We start from the raw sequence: 18,629 nt of genomic DNA, 5'->3' as shown, positions 1-18,629 counted from the left end.
CAGATTAAATTCAGGAGATCAAATTATTAAATACTTTATTTTGTACATTAACAATCATACAAAGAACCCCAAAGAAGCATGGATTTATCCATGCTGGTCTTGTCTTTAGTTCGGCCTCCAGCTCTGACAGTCCAGCAGCCTCTGATGTAGTTCTTCTGGCTTCTGTGTGTGAAGTATTTCCTGGGAGTGATGAATTATTTCAGTCTGTTTCATTCGGTTTCTTTGGCACATCCTGGTTTTGTTGTCTTGAGGTCTGCACCGGCTCAAAATAAGGCCTGTAGATATAAATACCACCAGCGACTCCAAGCAGTGTGGCTAAGGCGATCTGTGAGAAGGGTACTCTTCTTCGAAACATTACGTCTTTTTATATGAAATCCAAATGTTGAAACACAAGATGATCTTGAAAGAAGAGTAAAGTGGTGTTATTTAAGACACATTGAATTATTATCTTTAAAAAATATTTATTATGCATCTCCTATACTCTGTTGAACGTTAAATGTTCCTGATACATTTTAGGCATAACTTGCTGAATGGATGTTTTGTTTGATAGATTTCCATGTACTATCCTTAGCCTCCTATTAGCACACTATGCTTGATGGTACCTAACAATTTGCATTGGATATAGATAATTGTATCAATAGATCAATCAGTATGAGCTCAATGTCATCATTAGACTGCAATAATAGTGTATTGTTATGATCATAAACGATTATGCAATACAAAAGTGATATTTTACTTATTAAAAATTAAAACTTTTGCCACCGAGAATTAGACATTTTGACGAGTCTTACTTTGGAAATCTCTGACCGGATATGCGGGCAGAGCATCTGCTAACTTGACAATTACCTAAGCGTTTAGCTGAATACAATTAAAACATGAAAACTCAGCTGGTTTACAGGCAATTCTCTGTAACATTCATAACTCACCGAGGAAGCGGTTTATTAGAAGTGTCTGTAATCACCAAAACAGACAGACAGAAAGACACAGAGGTAAAATCCCAAGATACAACAAGGACACCAAGGAGTCTATGTGCAGCAGGCAAGCATTCTTCTTCTACTCTGAATTCTGGCAGAACAGCAAAAACATGCAGTCCGCCACCGCCACCTAGCGGAGTTTGACAAAGTGAGGTAGAGTGAAGGAAGAGAAAGAAAAGCTGAGCGACACTAGAAGTAAACTAGACTTGAGTAGGCCTACATCATTCAAGGATTTTCACTGTATGGAAAGTAACAATTGAAGGGGATGATAAAAAAAAAATTGGTTACTTAAAATGACTAACTTTGCAAAGGCAAGATTTTAAGATGGTAAGTCAAAAAAAAAACTTACTTTCTTTCATTTTTTTTTTTATCATTTATTAAGTCGTTTTGTATCCAAATTTCGACCTATCGTTACTGTCTCAATTTTCATTCAGTATCTAATTTTGATTTAGTAAGTCAAAACTCTGACCTTAGCATGCTGTGATTCTACTCTAAAAGTCATAATTAATTTCTTCTCTCTCAAAAATAGTGATGAAGTAATGTGAGTGAAGTGGTAGTTTTGGTATCTATAATTAGTTGTTTACCGTGAGTAGTTTAATTTTGTCCTTCTTAACATTTCCCTTCCCGTTTTTTTGGGAACTGGACAGCCACACATTTGTAGTTTGTAGTGTAGAAGGACCTTTACTTTGAAGTCAGGAAACAACGTTCCACCGGAAGTAAGTATGAGTGCGGAAGCGCAGTTAAAACATGATCACGGTTCACTCTCCTCTCCTAACTAAAGTTAGTTAATTTGAAATAATTGTCGTTAAGTTAAAGATGTAAACGTTTATTAGTGTTGGTTAAATACACGGAAGGATTGTGCAGCTTGTTCACCGTTAGTACGTGACCAACAACTGAAATATTACGTTAATTTTGTGTATTTAAACTTCGCTGTGTCACGCGTAACTTAGCTACATCCTGACAGGTGTTCTATGTTGTGATAGACAAAATGTCCACATGGAGAACATCCGATCACGTCTGAAATTTGGGAATAAAGTCGAACCTGTGAAACTGAGGAAACGAAAATCCCAACTGTACTCACAGGAAGATGAAAGTCTTCTTGATGACGGTGGGTTCCTGAAGTAATGGAGACCAAACAGCTGTGTGCTGTGATGATAAAATATAAGTCCGTAATGTCTCTAATATGAAGTGATTTATCTTGAACTCCACAGGTAGGCTGAGAACCAGAGTTGCTGTGTTTTCTGTGGTATTCAGACTGATCAACTGCTTCCTGGTTCAGACCAGCTTCGTCCCTGATGAGTACTGGCAGTCTCTGGAGGTTTCCCATCGTATGGTCTTCAAATATCCTTTGACAACATGATCACCCGCAACTATGTGACTCGGACTGCTGTGGATCGTCATTGTGATTATTAGCAATAGTCAGTGTAGTAAAGGCTGATAAGGAACATTTTCATTGTGTGTTAAATTTGCTATTCATTTCTCGATATAATACATTTCTGATAAATAATAATCAACGGCAATAGAATGCTCAGATCCCAAAGTGATGTGTCGAAACTGTGGAACAATCAATTAGTCCTTGACGCAGCGGGCCAGGGTTCGACTCCCACTAGAGATGTTCTGATACAAACGCTGGTATCGGTATCGGGAAGTACTGGAGTTTATGCACCGATCCGATACCACGTAATAAAGCCCTAAAGAAAATCTACATTAAAGTAGTTTATTTATGTTCTTTTTCCGTTATAACTGACTGTCAAACTGGAGAATAAAAGAAAGTTCTGGGGCATTCATTGTTTGTGTTTGTTCATGTTTCACAAAGAGTTTAACCTGAGCCAGACAGACAACAGAGATAGAAATCATATCACATCCATACAGGGATAGTAGTATACAGCTGTTAAAACATAATGAAATATATGACACTCTGGTATCGGATCGGTACTCGGTATCGGCCGATACGCAAGTTCAGGTATCGGAATCGGTATCGGGAAGCAAAAAAGTGGTATCGGGCCATCTCTAACTCCCACCTGTGGCCCTTTTGCTGCATGTCATTCCCCCTCTCTCTCCCCTTTCATTTCTTCAGCTGTCCTCTCAATAAAGGCCTTAAAATGCCCCAAAAATAATCTGAAAAAAACAGGTATGTCCCTTTAGGTTTGAAAACCTCTCTTACAAGGGAGACTTGGCCAAGACGAAAGCTGCAGACAATACAAAATCAGGCAACGGATAAAATAATACTAAAAATGACAACAATACTAAGAAGGCTAGAATAAGCTAAGAGATCATTTACCATGTAACATGTATCTTTTGCAGTGAATTCCAAGTGGCTGGAAACACGAAAGCTTTCTGTACATCAGGGACAGGCAGCAAATATTTTTCTTGTCTCTTTACTTTTCACATCACTACTGTATAGAAAGCACGATTTAGCAATGAAAAAAAATCAATTTCTACTTTGTTGGATCATTCACAAGAAATTGCATGTAAAGAAACACCTGCTATATGGAAGTACACCATGTTTTATTCTTATTCTATTATTTTATGCTGTTCCAACCTTAACAGTGTGACTTATGGGTATCTGACCTGGGAATGGAAGGCCGGATTAAGAGGATTCACCTATCCACTCTTCTTCGCAGTCATATACAAGATATTATACTTCGTGAACTACGACTCAGTCCATCTCCTGGCAAGTTCACATATTTTCTATCCAGACAGCTTTTATATCGACATGTCTTTGACCAGTTATGTTTCCTATAGTCACTTTTTTTCACTAATCCTGGTCTGGTTGGTTCTACAGATATGGCTTCCGCGAATAATTCAAGCACTCTTCGCTGCGTTTGCAGATGTCAAATTTTTCTTCCTCATCCGAAAGTTGGAAAGTCGTGACGTTGCACAATGGACGGTAAGGAGTTCACCCGTAATCCTGTGTGATTAACGGCATTTTATTCTCCAAACAGCCCTTAATGTCTGTTCAGATCTCCCCCGAGGTTTCATGCGGTCTCAGTTCTCTAGTAACCTAAAATACACAACTTGTCTTGCTCTTGTTTTGGTCTCTAGTTCTTCTGCCATATGTGCTCGTGGTTCTCGTGGTACTGCTGCACCAGGACTCTGACCAACAGCATGGAGACCACCATCACCTGTCTGGCTCTATTTTACTTCCCCCTCCCGGGATCCAAAACACACAGCAGGTCTTGGCTTATTACGTGTTTCTCATTTTAAATTCATCTCTTCTCTGAAATAGATATTTACAGACACATTGTTGATGTTTTTTCAGCAAAATATACTTGACCCTGGTCGCCTTGGCTGTCATCGTTCGACCGACCGCCCTGATTGTCTGGTTTCCTCTGCTGATGTACCATTTCTGGCAGGAAGATAACAAACTGAGGCTCATCACTCATAACGTTATTCCTATAGGGTTGGTACTTTTAATTTCCCCTCAATTTAATCTATATTTCTTTCTCAAGTCTTTATTGCATAATATATCTTTCCCCCTCATTTCCAGAGCTTTGGCTGTTGTGATTTCAACAGTGATCGACTGTATATTTTATGAAAAGGTGAAACATAAAATCCATGTGATTCTTAGATTACAGTAACAGCTGCTTATAAAGCCAAATGTAACAGTTGCTCTCTCTGCTCCTCAGTGGACCATGGTGCAGTTCAACTTCCTGAAGTTTAACGTCTTCAACAGTGTGGCCGATTTCTACGGCTCTCATCCCTGGCACTGGTACTTCACTCAGGGGTTTGCCGTTGTGATCGGTCCGCATCTTCCGCTCTTTCTTCACGGGTGCAGCCTTGCCTTCAGACGATACAAAATTCTGTTAGCGGCGGTCGTTTGGACAATCGTGGTCTACAGGTAAAATGTCCGGGTTCACATTGGTGAGTCTGTATCTTTAAAATGTTTAAGAATTACACTTGAGAAGAGCCATTAGTGACATCGATTTAACCCACAGGTGTCCTTTTTCTTTCTTTCAAACGAAATCCTCAAATTTTCTCAGTGAGATTATTCGCAGATGCATATTTCATTTTTAGTTGATTTTCTTAGTGTGAAATCTTTTAATATAATACCACTCTAATAAAATGGATTAAGATTAGAGGTGGTAAGTGGTGTAACATCCTATCAAAATGTCTTTCTGCAGAGGACGACCTACAAAAAAGCAGCAGCAAAAAGTACCCGATTCTGAATTACTTGTATTGCTTCAGATAACAAAATCAAAACAAAAATTATGACAAATAATGTCATTCAACAACATTTTTCTCAATGGTGCTCACTGCTGTTTTTAAGGCAGAGACATTTCATAAAGAGCTTTAATTCTTAAATTTGTGAGTAGGAGTAATAGTGATGGATTTGTAACTTCATCTTGTACACACAGGTGCCCTGTGGAGTTTTCTTGTAACATCTTAACAACAAACATGTTGAATGGATTTTCTTCCTCATGAACAATTTAGCAAAGCTGTTTATATATATATATATATAAATATAAATTGTGAAACATGTTTAGTTTACATCCATTATCACTTTCTAGCAGTCTTCTTCTTAACTGCCTTTGCTGGAACATTGCTGTGGTTGTTGGCGCGTTGCTGCCTCCCGTTATCAGTTAAATAGTAGCAAATCTTTGGCAGGACTGCATGTCGAGCGTGAAAAGAAACCTAACCACTCATACAAGTATTGCTCCATAGCGCTGCTAGTGGTCAAAAACTCCACAGGGCATCTTTTGAGTGAATACGGGTCCTGGTCAGTCATGGTGTTTTTTCTGACATGTTTGAATCCTTTCCTTCAGTTTGCTTCCTCACAAGGAGTTCAGATTCATCTATCCGGTGCTGCCTTTCTGTATGATCTTCTGTGGTAGGTTTTTAATTTCACATCTAACATGTCCTTGTGATAAGGAACAGCCAGATGTGTGTTTTAATACTTTTTCTAATGCAGGGATATCTTTGGCTAATTTGAAAGCGTGGCGCGGAGCTGCTGCGTCCGTGCTGTTAGTGAGCAACCTGTTTGCAGCTCTGTACACCGGTCTGATCCACCAGCGAGGCACTCTGGACGTCATGAGCCACCTCCAGACACTATGTGACGTCGGCAGCGCCTCCACCCCCCCGCAGCCAGACCTCCTCTTCCTCATGCCCTGCCACTCAACGCCTTTTTACAGGTAACAAAGAAAGGGTTGGAAAGCTGCACACTCACAACTCTCATGCAATCTTTTTCTGTAAAATTCTTAAGATGGATGCTCTGGTTCTGAAATTTCCAAAATAAAATTTTGGAAATATGACTACAGCTTATTAAAGTAAATGAACATTATCCATAGCTTAGAACTGAAACAAAATAAAATCTCTGCACTTGTTATGCCGGGACCTTGAGGTGACATATTTATTCTCTACTGTACACTTATGTACATTACGAGCTTTTAGGGCTGGGTATAGTATAAAATACCTGGCAATACCTGATTTGTTTTACCTTTCTTAGGGAATATCAAAATGTCTTTCTACAAAACCCTTTATTTTTGCTAATTGTGCCAAAATTGTGTTTAGTGTTCTCTTTAATACAAGAAGCTGTTAAAGAACTTTGCCTACGTACAAAATAAAATGAAGAATTTTATTTACTTATTTATATCAGGAACTATCTGAGCAAAGTAAATAGTGCCAAGGTCCATCTCTGAATATAGGTTTGTGTGGACTATAATAACTTGATACTGGCTGGCTGAACTTCCTACCTTGTGTTATACTTTGATTTTGCCAGCCGAAAAGTGGTTTTGGCAACATGGTACATGCAGCTGCTGACTGTATCCACTCTCTGTAGCCACGTCCACTGCCCGATGAAGATGAGGTTTCTTGAGTGTCCTCCAGATCTCGGAGAGGAGGGTCACGTCGATGAAGCAGACAGGTTCTACGACGACCCTCTTCACTGGCTCAGAACTTCATTTCCATACAAATCTTCTCTACCGACCCATCTGGTTTTCTTCAATGTTTTGGAGAAGGTGAGATATTCACAAATGAAATTTATCTATGGATTTGTCAAAATGTATGTGTGGTATGTATACGTTTTTTTTTATATATATATATATATATATATATATATATATATATGCACGTTTTTTTTGTTGTTGTAGGAAATCTCCGTGTTTTTGCAAGGGAATCACTTTGTGAGGACAGCAGAGATATTTCATACTCATTTTCCCGAGGGAAGAGTTGGAGGAAGCATCTTTATTTATGAAAGGCACTGACAAACACTGGAACAATGGCAAGTTTTATTCCGTAATGACAATGTCACATGATATGGATTTCATACTGAAATAAATATTTTAAACTCAAATGTGTTTTTTGAAATACCAATTGTCAGATGTGTCTCAAATGTATAACTAAATTGGGTGACATTTTTCCAGTAATTTTTTTCCCAACACATGTAAATAAAAACTCCCAGGTCCAGTTAAAACAAGCTTGAGGTGGAATGTTAGAAATGCATCTTAATTCTAAAAACAAATGACAACCTGTCCCACAAACATGTATTTGTAGCAGCACATTAAAACAACTACATGGCTGTACACAGAAACAACAACAAAACCACAAAATATGTTATGTCTATATTTTCCATTTTGTTTTTAAGTTTCCCAATCAACATTCCTCCGCTCAATAATTTTGTTGATTTTGTGGTTGAAGAGAAGTATCAAATGTGTTTCATCAGGTCCATAATTAGCCAAAAATGAAGAATGTTTTATCTTCACATTTGTAAAATTCAAAATCAACTCATACTTCTCAAACACATCTTCCACTCAAACATAACAATAACTTCACTAAACACAAAACAGCTCAAGGACGTTCAGTAGCATTCAAAATTAACATTGTGCAAACTTACAAAAAAAATGAGACTTTGCATCTAAATACAACCCAAAATAAAATTTGCTGCTATAATATTAAATCCATTGACATATTTTCAGTATTTGGGATCAAACGGCATCGGGCCCAGTTCTATTTTGACGTCAGCCATGTGCCCGTCTGCATTTCTTCCTGATCGGCTCCACTTGCGTTCGCTGTGTGGTCGAGACCTGGCTCTCTGCTGCTTTCGCTGTTGGTGCTTCGCCCTCGACTCCTTCGAGTCTGTGTCGGGTCTCTCAAATGGCCCGCTGTGTGGTTCAAACACAGAAAAACACACATGGCATGAATATTAGTGTGTTACACTCATAAATACGTTAAAGCTTCAGCATGGCAATGAAAGGAAAAAAAAAAAAGAAACTGGGACCGTATTTGGAAAACAACCAAGTTTCCCCTAATTGAGTTATGAGAAGCATTTAGAAATAAGGGACGTGTCAGTACTAACTTTGAAGAAAAGTTTTGTCTGAGAGAAGTTGGAGACGGTAAGACCTGCTCACAATCCGTCAGCTGTAGGTTGTGCACCTGCAGTATATACTGCACTTTTAAAAGCTTATTTTGATGGTGGGTGAAATAATAGGAATGGAATCTATCCTTTATGGCACTCCTGTGTGTTGATATATTAATATTTTATTTCCCATTTGCTAAAACAAACAGCCACCTGTCAACCAATCACATATTGGGTGAGCATATTAACAAAACACAATGTCGTTCATAGTAATGCATCAACCCCGCCACTTCCCTTAACTTAGGAGTTCTCTCTAATGCTTTATTTTACGGGGCGTAGAGATGCACCGATAGACCGGCTGGTGACCGGAATTGTGACATATGCCGATTTCATGCCGGTCAATGCTACAATTAACTGACAACATAAGTTATACAGGTTACAGTTTTAAAGGAAGCATGCACACAACAGCACAGTCTCTTTTTCCTTTCACTAAACTTTTCCGCCGTGTGTAGCGTGTTCCCGCTTGCGGTGTGACGCGTGTGTCCGCGCTATTCTCGCACATGTAGGGAACCTCGTGAGTTAACCTGTAACATGTCAGCTGTTCTGGGCATTCTTCAGCGTGTGTGCAGAAGATAAGTTTGCAATATGCAACACCTGCAAGGAAAAAGTAGGGCGTGGAGGGATTTTTAGTTGGATATTGGATGTGAAAAGAAGGAAATGGTTCTAACATTGCTCTTTAGATGTGTGTGAATTTCCCACACCAGGAGTAATTCATATAGTTCTATTTTATAGTGATCCATTATCTGTTGAAAAAATTTTCTATTAAAGAAAAGATAGAAAATAAATATTTGTGTGTGCGTAAAGTGGTTAGAAAAAATAAAATCTGAATCTGCTAAAATCGGTATCGGCTGGCCTAAATCAATGAAAATCGGAATTGGCCTAGAAAGTTGTAATCGGTGCATCTCTAACGGGGCGATTTCTTGCTATGTTTATTTTAAGTTATTTAGTAAAAATCTTAGATACAATATAAATTTCCTTGAAATAAAAGCTCAATTTAAACAATTAAACTTTTCTCTACCTATGTTGAATTGTATGTTTGCCCGTCACATTTTTGCATGTTCAGCTGAACACTGACTTTAAGGCCCTCGAGGTTAGGCTAGCTATAATTCGAATTAATAAATTGGAATTGTACCAATTCAACACAGTCTCCGTTTTCCCTACATTAGTATCAGATTAAGACGTTAATTCTTTGAAATTATTAGGATGTTCAACTCGTAGCTGGGAACGTTTAGCATATTTTAGGTGGACTCCTACTTGTAAGAAAAGATACTTTGTGACTTACTGTGGGCCATAGGTTTTTCTGTAAGCCTCTCCAAAGAAGTGCCGGTAGACAAAGTCATCAAGATCTCTGAACGCGTCGTCATCAAGGCCGTGATACTCGTGCATGCCAGTCAGATAGTTTTCCACGCCGCTGACAAAGTCTGTGAACAGCATCTGGTCGTGGATGAACACGCCGTTGTGGAAGAAGTTGTTGACGAACACCTCCAGCTCTTTCCAGTGGTGGAAGTGGTCGACTTCTTGCTGCAGGTAGCTCTGCAGCAGCTGGTAAAATTCGTCTGCTCTGATTGGGTCCATGGCTTTGTTGAAGAGACTCATGGACTCCTGGTAGGCACAGTCAAAAACGCCGTAGCAGCCGTTCAAGTTGGCCTTGTGGGCGTCTTGACCTCGATCTTGGTGAACTTTGTCTCCTGATTTTCGGGTGTTGTGGTTGTTCTGGGACGAGTCATCATATTGGTGCTGGTGTCTGCGATGAGGCTTGTGGGATCTGTGCTCCCACGACTCCTCTGTGTTCTTCTCATCCCGTCTTTTATCATAAAAGCCTCTGGCTTTGTTGAGGACGGTCGAAGCGGAATTCTTGAAGTGTCGGAAAGTTAGTTTGACAGAATCTGAAAACTTCCTCAGGTTCTCCTTCACGGCTTCCTTTGCTTTCTTTATCTGCTCTTTGTGGTGATGGACAAACTCCTTGGTGGAGTTCTTCACAGCATCAAAGGTCTCTCTCACTTTCCCTGCCATGCCCTCTTTTGTTCTTTTCACTTTGGGCTCTTTGTCTCCTTTAACTCGGTCTTCTTTGGTTTCCACGTACAGCCTCTCCCACAGGTCCGAGCGCTGCTGCGCGAAGCTCAGTCTCTCCTCCAGCTCCATCAGACGTGACTGGAGCTCTTCTGGTTCTGAACTGGCTTCCTTCCCAGCTCTGGGGATGTGACTTCTGAGCACATTTAACTCTCTCCTCAGCTCACCTGTAATCGTTCTCTCCTTGTCGAGCTTCTTCCTCAGTGTCTGCGCTTCGGCCATCATGTCTCCCCTTTGGCCGTGGAAGCTTCGGATCAGCTGTTTCTCCTCCTCCAGCTGGTCTTTCAGCCTCTGGTTTTCCAACAGCAGCGAGTCAGCACCAGCTCGCATCGCCTCCAGATCTCCAATCTTAGAGTGCAGGTTTCTCAGCTCCTCCTGTAAGGTGGAGAGGGACTTTTCTTCACGTTCTAGGGAGGTTTTCAGCAGCTGGTTCTCAGCTGTCAAACTCTGCTGCTGAGACACAATGTTATTCCTCTCCTCAGCCTTAGGTTTCAGCAACATTTCCAGGTCATCTCTCTGGGCCTTAACGGGAAAAGATGGAATAAAAGAGGACAAGTTATAGCTTTTAAAGTGGTGTTTACATGAGTAATGATGATTGAATTGAATGATTCATCATTCAGCATTTAAGCAGTCAAACAAAATGCAAAAAGAAAAATGAAGCAGAGTGTTTTCTTCAGTTTTGACTCATAATTTCCTTATTACAACTTTTGCATTTTTAATGTTACCAAACAGACTTCCAAGTTACCTGAATCTGTGCCTGTTTGATGTTGAGCTCCTGGTTCTCGGTCTTTATCTTCTCAATTACTTCTGTGAGCAGCAAACTAACTGTTTGCTCATCCAGGTCATCGTCACCCTGAGTGAGAAAAGGAAGAAACAAGTTATGGTCCATTCAATTCATTGTTCTACGGGTCATTTTGAAGGTGATCAGAACGTTCACTCAATATATGACTCATCCGGCACCTGAATAGGTAAGTGAACAAAACAAAATTGAAATGACTATTTTGTGGCAATGTCTTCTAATACAATAATGTTTAAAATCTGAAAAAAAATTACCTCCACTTTGGCCAACTTGACTATGAGCTCCTGGTAATATGTTTGGTTTGTGTAATGCAATGAAACTAAAGAGCCCTGCTTTAGCTCTTTATGTGTTGACTCAACGCAGTGGTAGATTTCAAGGATTTGTAGCAGACTACATTATATTTTAAGTTATTTCTAAATATTTTGTCCACTTCTTTTACATTCCGTACATAGCAAGCAAGATAGAATAATTACCTTACGCTATGATGTAATCTAATACAACACTACAAACTGCAACCCTCAAGAATGACCAGAGTTGAACCAACACCTCTCTGACGGTGTTAATTAAAAGTGATACATGAAAAATATTATTGATTTATGATCAGACTGTTGCGTTGCACTGGAATGTGCAGGGTTTCTTTTATTTGGTTAAAAAAAGCATTTCAGAATAAAATAAATACAAAAATAAGTATAATGCATGACAGAAGTTACAAAAGTCAAAAGCATGGTACAGAATAAGTTAATGATTATTGTTATGTACGTTGCTGTTATAAATGAGCTTATTATTGCTTGAGTTGTGACCTGTGTTGTCACTGACCTGGTTTGTAAAAGATTGTTCTCCAACATGTTGTTGAATCAGATCCCTCACAACATCAAATTTCCATAGATCGTCGTGGTAGCACCTGTATCGTGGTTGCAGCTGCTGCCGTGGTCCTGCTTGACACAAACGGCTACTATTATCATTAGTCATATTTACATTATTATTATGGATACTGCAGTTATAACAATTCTCTCTCTCTCTCTCTTACACTCACTCACTCTCGCACTTAGTCACTCACTCACTCATACGGATTGTTTATACTGTATATATTTCATAATGCTGGTCTGTTCTATACACACGACTATTGACTATTGTCCGTCCTGGGAGAGGGATCCCTCCAGTTGCTCTCCCTGAGGTTTTTTCCTTTTTTTTTTCCCTTATCTGATGCGAGGGTCAAAAGACAGAGGGTGTTGTATGCTGTACAGATTGTAAAGCCCTCTGAGGCAAATTTGTGATTTGTGATATTAGAGGAATTTGCCACCTTTTATGTGGCTGTCCAATCAGTGTTGATGGTAAATGGTTGATGGTGAAGTTGATTGAAGCCTGAAATTCCTCAGTGCATGCTATACTGACTGAAAAGTTTGCAGCGGCAAATTCTGTTCTTCCTGCATCCACTGCCGTCATTTGGCGTGACGGTGACACAGTTGGAGGCAGGTGGAACTACAGGCTACTTCTGCGTTTACAAGAAGGTCAGTAACGTTTTCCAGTTCTGCAGGGAACTTCTCACCATAAAAGTGGCCGAAGCCCATACTGATGGCTACGACGAGGGCGATCAGGATACAGCCGTTGAGGATGCTGCTGGCCCGGCCTTGCATTCGGACATCCAGACTTCTAATTTCTGCCTCGTCCTCCTGCTGCTGCGTCTGTTCTTTGGCCTCCTCCTCCCCCTCTTCCTCACTCTGGCCAGACTCCAGCACCTCCTCCTCCTCCTCAGGCTCTTTGACAATGCTCGTGGTGTTCTTCCTCAACCTTCGTCTTCGGACAACATTGCTGGCGCTTCGACCTGCCTCATCCTCGCTGCTGCTCGAGTTTGTCAATGTAGGCTGCTGCACTGGAAAAACTACAGTAAAAATACACAAAGTTATGGCTACAGTGATTACATGGTGGAAAGAAAAGGAGGTACACACAAAAATAACAGGCTCAGAAATCATGTGTAAGTGAGGTTAATCATGCAGGTAACAAATATGGCAGATTACGATCAGCTGATTCACAAATGCTGAACAATGATGTTGCAAATTCTTGATTCATTTTTGTGTTTGTGAAATGTTTTTGAACACATTCAATGAATAGTTCAATGCTTATTCTCTTTCTTGCCGAGAGTCAGATGAGAAGATCGATATCACTCTCATGCACCGGACAATAAATAGTGCTGCACAGAACCCCCGTAACGTTACAACTTGTTGTTTTTACACGTTGGTTTTTGTACAGATTAAACAAATAAGATATAATGTGTTAATTAATAAGCTTTAGAGTGCTGGTAGATTTTGTTACCGTTGGACAGAGCGAGACTAGCTGTTTTGGCCTCTTTGGCCTCTGGTCTTTGTGCTAAACTAAGCCAACCTGCTGCTGGCTGTAGCTTCATATTAATGAGTTTTATCAATCTTATTTGACTCTCTGCATGAAAGCGAGTAAGCGTACGTCCCAAAATGTCAAACCAATCGTTTAAGCAAAGAAACAAATGTTATAGTGCTCCTAAATTCCTTGCATTGGATTTTTTGGATCATGTGTTGTTGCTTGTTACCTCAGTTCATCAAAAAGGAAAATGCTAAAATTAATCTTAGAAATTCACAACATAAATCTGCTCAGTCACACAGACATTAAACAAGAAAGTCATAGCGTATGGTTGCATATTATCTGTTCACAATTCTTTGACTGAATTCCACCATCATTTTAATATCACTACATTCATAATATGAACTGCACTTCTATTCTAAGGTAGCCAGACCTACTGTACAAAGACCCACACATGCACACGTGTGGAAAAACTTTTTTTTCCATATGTGGTTGATCATGCTTTTAATAAGTATAGCCGCCTAACATCATTAAACTTTCTTGTAAGGAACTGATCAGGATTAGTTCTGTGCATTGCTGACAAGCTTAGCATCATACAGGATTAGATTCACTCAAGTTTCAATCAGGCCACCTGGAAAAGAGCGGCCTCCAGTGAGCTGACTTCTCAGATGGTAGCCTAAGTTCATGAGACTCTGTGGAAGTTTCCAGTGACTCAACATCAAACCTGCTTTGGCAACGTAGAAAACAGGCAGGAGAAAAAAAGTTTTCGTGTTGATGTGTCTAATTTCTCTATGCTGACTCTTTGGCTGTTAGTGTAAATTAAGACCATCAGGACAGTTCAGGGTGTCAGTGTGTGTGTGGTGCTGCAGCCCTACCAGCCTCTGCAGCAGTGAAGGCGTACTGGCTGCTGCAGGACGTTCCGAGGTAAAACTCCTTGTTTGTTGCCACCTCTTCTTCCGCATCAGCATGCTCGTCCTCCTTTAAGTCTCCAAGAGTCACAATGTCCGAGTGATCGCTGGAGGACAACAAAGTCACATGCTGTTTCCCTGCGGTGTCTCCGGCCTGGACAAGATACAATATATTGAAGATTGAAGGCAGAGGGAGCAGCATCTGGATTACTGAAAGAACACCCTTCAGGTAATGTTTATAGTGTTCTCACCTCTGAAGCACACAGTGTCTCATCTATGGTTTGTTCTTCCAGAGTTTCATCAAGTGTCTCAGCAACCTTCTCTTCAACACACTGAGCTGAAAATATTATAAATACAAATTAAAATAAATGTGTGAATTATGGTAAATGGACTGCATTTATACAGCGCTTTTCTAGTCTTAGCGACCACTCAAATCGTTATGGATTCATCTGTTGATTACTTTCTTGATTAATTGTTTGGTCTATAAAACGTAAGTAATACAAAATGCCAATCACAAAGTCCAAGTTGACATATTCAAACAACAGTCCAAAAACCACAGATATTCAGTTTAATGTCATACAACATTAATCAGCAAATAATTAGATTTGAAAAAATGAAAACAATCAGTTTTGGGCATTTATGCTTAAAAAACATTTGATTTAAAAAGGTGCTGTAGGTAGGTTTGCGAAGTTTGAATTTGAACATTGACAACTTCTCAGTACCCCTCCCCACACAAGGGAGAATGAATGTGTGTGCATGAGCAGTGATTGACACGCAGTTAGAGAGAAGAATTTGGCTACGGTGTGACTTTTAGATGTCTTACAAAGTCGACGTTGCGAACTGGCATTCATATGGGATTTGGTAGTTCTCACTTGTTTTATTAATGTCTTATATTCCTGTATGTGCATAAACACTCAATGTACCAAAATAAAACCGTTTTTATTCTTATACTATCATACTAACATAATTAACAGTTAATATTACTGATACATCTGCTATTCTTAAACTCAGGTAAAAAAAAAAAAAACAATAATACTGTATGAGGACTTTACCATTTGATGCTGAAGCCTGTTTATCCCGCAGCTCTGCTTCCTCCAATGAAGAGTGCTCTAAGAGCTCGGCTCCATATTCCACTGCAGCCTCCAATCCCAACGTCTCGATATCGGAGCCCTGTAAAAACAATATTCATTAAAACTGGGCATGATGGAAGAAATAGCCATATGTGTGTATGTGTAGTACTGAGTTACTGGCTATTTTATGTGCAAAAACACTATTCGAATACTAAAGCCCCAGGTTGGATTTCAGTAATAAAGAGGATTTTTTTGCATACAAGTTACTGCACTTCATTCTAGGGAGTTGCTGATTGTCTCCTTTTATGGGATTTTATTTGGTTATGTGGTAATGTTTATTGGCAGTTTGTGCCATCACTGTAACATCACTGTATGTCTTAAATATTTGATTACAATCTAATATAAAACTATACAAAAGTTTTCTCAACAATTCAATGAATGAGTTGGGAAGAAATTGTTCAACAATTTGCTGAAAGTTGTGATTAGCTTGTATGTTTGAGATAATCAACTGATATTCTCGAACCTGTGATTTGGTAATTATATCTTAATTTCTTCACAGACATTATTTATAATTTCAGTTTTTATTGATTTATAATAATACACCTGTCTCTCCTTGCTGCCACCTTAAAAATACGACAACTAAAAAATAGCTGGGATTAGGAACTAAATAAAAAAGATTTATACCTCATTACTGATAATGGTCCAGCCACAGGGCAACTCTGCATCACTTGACGTCTCTGACATTTCTGTCAGTTGTCAGCAATACACAAGGATCTAGAGGAGATAAGTAGGTCAAACACTGGAGACAGCATGTTGTGTGGAAAAAGATAAAGTAGATCACTGTGTCACAAGGTGAAAATAGTGTCATGAATCTTCAGTTTTAAACAGAAACAAAACGATTTAACGATTTAAGATATTAAATACAATAATAAGCCTGAAAGTGTGCTATACAAATAAACCTTTGTGTTTCTTGGGGTTTAGTAGATGGTCATAAATGTTGAGTGCTATAAAAGGCATTAAAAAGCAGGAACCTGATAAAAGCATATGCTACTAATTTACTGTATTGATTTGATTGAAAAATAAATTTGTTGAACCTGCATGTTATGTGTGTGGTGTCACACTAACAACAAATAATTAAACTAAACATCTAATTCTGAATCAGGTGTACACCAATAGACTGCTGGTGTGTCTGATTAAGCAGATAAGGCAGACTGCAACTGTTTAACTTTGTGTACTGGAAAGTACCCCTCACTGGAAACTCACTGGAGAGTTTGTTTTTAATGAGAATGTGCCACATATGTATAGAGATACTGTAGTTACATTAACTATGAGTCACATCACACCTGGTTGTTTTAGAAATAAATAACAATATAAAATAAAATAATAATAATAATAATAATAATAATAATAATAATAATAATAATAATAATAAATGAAATAGCTAGCTATAGGTGTATGAAACAAACGCATGTAAAAAGCGACCTCCATCGGTGCCAGACAACAGTAGCAGCTTACAATGATGCCATATGCGGCCTGACAATGAAAACAGCCTGAACAACAGAAATAACAACGGTTGACGCTGCAGCTGTTAACTGTAGCTAACATTAGCTTCGCCTGTAACATTAAATACTGACATTTAACAGTTGGTTCGCAGCTAGTTAACTAACTTAACAGGCTAGTTATTAACGTCGCCTCTCTGAGCATCGTCGGAACACTTAGTGCCGTATCGAAAACGTTATCTTAAGCAGCCTTTTAACATCACTAGCTTTTTAAAAACTAGGAATAATGACTTGACTTACTTGTGTTTTATGCCCAACGACGAAGCAGTTGTTTACAGTGAGCTCCAGAGTTGTTGTATGCCCCAGCCCAGGTTATCCGTTAACATCACTGTAAAGCCGAATGTAGACGGGAAATGTAGTTTTGCAGTGGTGTAGCTGGACACGCAGCGCAAAACCGTCACCAAACTTTTGGAACTACATTTCCCATAGGTCAGCGCGGTGGCCAAACAGGCTCAGCGAGGGTGGAAACAAATCTTGCGGCTCCGAAAAAAGACATAAACAAGGAAGCGTGACAAAGCAGATTGCCAATAGGATTAATCAGCACGAAAAGAGAACAAAACGAACTCATAAATGTGTTTTGTACTGTGTTGTAGCGTTAGCATAGCTACGTTTAAAAGAAGTTTGTCACTGTGAAGTTCAACTGTCCATCAGAAAGCACGTGCTCGTCGTTGTTATGGGCTGCTGGCGCGTGTAGTCGGAATAAAATGCATATATTGCATATTGTATCATCAGCACTAATGTGACACCATCTGTTGTGAATAAAGTTCAGTGTAGCAAAGCCAGCTAAGACTTGTATCAGCATGCTTATGGGGTATTTGCATACTTTGTTTAAATTTATAAATTAGCAATAATTTCATTAGTTTCTAAGTATCTCTTCCATTACATCTTCCAATTTTGTGTAATGAGTACATAGTAGGAGTAATTGTAGTTTTGAATTGTTGTAAAAGTGTAATGCAGTTTTATGTTAAAGTGCATGGTATAGATATTCAGATTCTTTCAGTAAAAGTTGCAGTATCACCCAGTAACAATACTCTTGCAAGTCCTGCATTATAAATGTTATCTAACAGTACAAAACATTATATTATATATTATAGTATTAGCAGAAAAATACAAAAATGTAAAAAGGCGCATAATGCTGAACAGACCATTAATGTAGAAAGAGGAACAAAAGTACATTTCCCTGTAAACTGAAGTAGAAACAGTGTTGGAACAAAGTACTTTTACTCAAGTGCTGTTAACTTAAGTACAAATTTGAGGTAGCCTACTTGTTACATACAAAACATATGAAGAGCTTATAAAATATTATGCTCTGTTATAAAATATGACACCCAACAGTATATACAAGTCAAGCTGAAATGATTAATCAAGTAGTCAATTGACATAAATGAATCATCAACTATCTTGATGGCAGGGGCGGATCTAGAAAAATATTTATAGGGTGGCGAGAGGGGTGCAGGAATTTTTGAGGGGTGGCAACATATGACAGATGTATATATACTGAATTTAATCAGTTATCACAGTTTGATGAGAAATAGTATATACAGTAGGCTACACAGTACAGTAC

General features: G+C 39.0%; 3 protein-coding genes across 9 annotated transcripts; 1 reads left to right on the top strand and 2 right to left on the bottom strand.

The window, feature by feature from the left end:
• Positions 1 to 18: 18 nt before the first annotated feature.
• pigbos1 (PIGB opposite strand 1) lies at positions 19 to 2,289 on the bottom strand. 2 transcript variants are annotated; one of them, XM_028573356.1, is made up of 2 exons: positions 2,056 to 2,289; positions 19 to 399 (listed from the first exon to the last, which is right to left on the bottom strand). In XM_028573356.1, the coding sequence occupies exon 2, from the start codon at positions 353 to 355 to the stop codon at positions 200 to 202; it is 156 nt and encodes a 51-aa protein (XP_028429157.1). In that variant the 5' UTR covers positions 356 to 399; positions 2,056 to 2,289; the 3' UTR covers positions 19 to 199. The 2 variants fall into 2 exon arrangements, with proteins under 2 accessions (XP_028429157.1, XP_028429148.1); XM_028573347.1 differs by lacking the exon at positions 2,056 to 2,289 and adding an exon at positions 927 to 1,104.
• pigb (phosphatidylinositol glycan anchor biosynthesis, class B) lies at positions 1,078 to 7,266 on the top strand. 4 transcript variants are annotated; one of them, XM_028573326.1, is made up of 13 exons: positions 1,078 to 1,301; positions 1,958 to 2,082; positions 2,186 to 2,315; positions 3,531 to 3,648; positions 3,760 to 3,864; positions 4,020 to 4,150; positions 4,237 to 4,377; positions 4,465 to 4,516; positions 4,604 to 4,815; positions 5,741 to 5,805; positions 5,887 to 6,106; positions 6,754 to 6,931; positions 7,064 to 7,266. In XM_028573326.1, the coding sequence occupies exons 2-13, from the start codon at positions 1,971 to 1,973 to the stop codon at positions 7,175 to 7,177; spliced, it is 1,578 nt and encodes a 525-aa protein (XP_028429127.1). In that variant the 5' UTR covers positions 1,078 to 1,301; positions 1,958 to 1,970; the 3' UTR covers positions 7,178 to 7,266. The 4 variants fall into 4 exon arrangements, with proteins under 4 accessions (XP_028429127.1, XP_028429136.1, XP_028429118.1 ...); XM_028573335.1 differs by lacking the exon at positions 1,078 to 1,301 and adding an exon at positions 1,665 to 1,690; XM_028573317.1 differs by lacking the exon at positions 1,078 to 1,301 and adding an exon at positions 1,686 to 1,754.
• On the bottom strand, positions 7,138 to 17,413 carry ccpg1 (cell cycle progression 1). 3 transcript variants are annotated; one of them, XM_028573273.1, is made up of 10 exons: positions 17,306 to 17,413; positions 16,191 to 16,280; positions 15,489 to 15,606; positions 14,688 to 14,773; positions 14,404 to 14,590; positions 12,744 to 13,076; positions 12,014 to 12,132; positions 11,144 to 11,251; positions 9,611 to 10,920; positions 7,138 to 8,074 (listed from the first exon to the last, which is right to left on the bottom strand). In XM_028573273.1, exons 2-10 carry the CDS (start codon positions 16,248 to 16,250, stop codon positions 7,885 to 7,887), a joined length of 2,511 nt encoding a protein of 836 aa, XP_028429074.1. In that variant the 5' UTR covers positions 16,251 to 16,280; positions 17,306 to 17,413; the 3' UTR covers positions 7,138 to 7,884. The 3 variants fall into 3 exon arrangements, with proteins under 3 accessions (XP_028429074.1, XP_028429084.1, XP_028429093.1); XM_028573283.1 differs by having other exon boundaries at positions 12,014 to 12,129; XM_028573292.1 differs by lacking the exons at positions 14,404 to 14,590; positions 14,688 to 14,773; positions 15,489 to 15,606; positions 16,191 to 16,280; positions 17,306 to 17,413 and adding an exon at positions 14,160 to 14,366.
• Between the last annotated feature and the right edge of the window lie 1,216 nt (positions 17,414 to 18,629).

The sequence above is a fragment of the Perca flavescens genome, chromosome 1 (assembly GCF_004354835.1).
Source record: "Perca flavescens isolate YP-PL-M2 chromosome 1, PFLA_1.0, whole genome shotgun sequence".
Lineage (NCBI taxonomy): Eukaryota > Metazoa > Chordata > Actinopteri > Perciformes > Percidae > Perca > Perca flavescens.
Note: the sequence above shows the minus strand (reverse complement) of the source record. Positions and strands in the feature narration are given on the sequence as shown.

Excerpts from the sequence above, each read along its gene's own strand:
- pigbos1 (XM_028573356.1), bottom strand. The coding sequence starts at position 355 with ATGTTTCGAAGAAGAGTACCCTTCTCACAGATCGCCTTAGCCACACTG.
- pigb (XM_028573326.1), top strand. The coding sequence starts at position 1,971 with ATGGAGAACATCCGATCACGTCTGAAATTTGGGAATAAAGTCGAACCT. Across the intron at positions 3,649-3,759 it reads ACGACTCAGTCCATCTCCTG|ATATGGCTTCCGCGAATAAT; the intron begins GCAAGTTCACAT and ends TTGGTTCTACAG. Across the intron at positions 4,151-4,236 it reads GGATCCAAAACACACAGCAG|CAAAATATACTTGACCCTGG; the intron begins GTCTTGGCTTAT and ends ATGTTTTTTCAG.
- ccpg1 (XM_028573273.1), bottom strand. The coding sequence starts at position 16,250 with ATGTCAGAGACGTCAAGTGATGCAGAGTTGCCCTGTGGCTGGACCATT. Across the intron at positions 14,774-15,488 it reads ACAGGCTTCAGCATCAAATG|CTCAGTGTGTTGAAGAGAAG; the intron begins GTAAAGTCCTCA and ends TAATATTTTCAG. Across the intron at positions 12,133-12,743 it reads GGGCTTCGGCCACTTTTATG|CAGGACCACGGCAGCAGCTG; the intron begins GTGAGAAGTTCC and ends GTTTGTGTCAAG.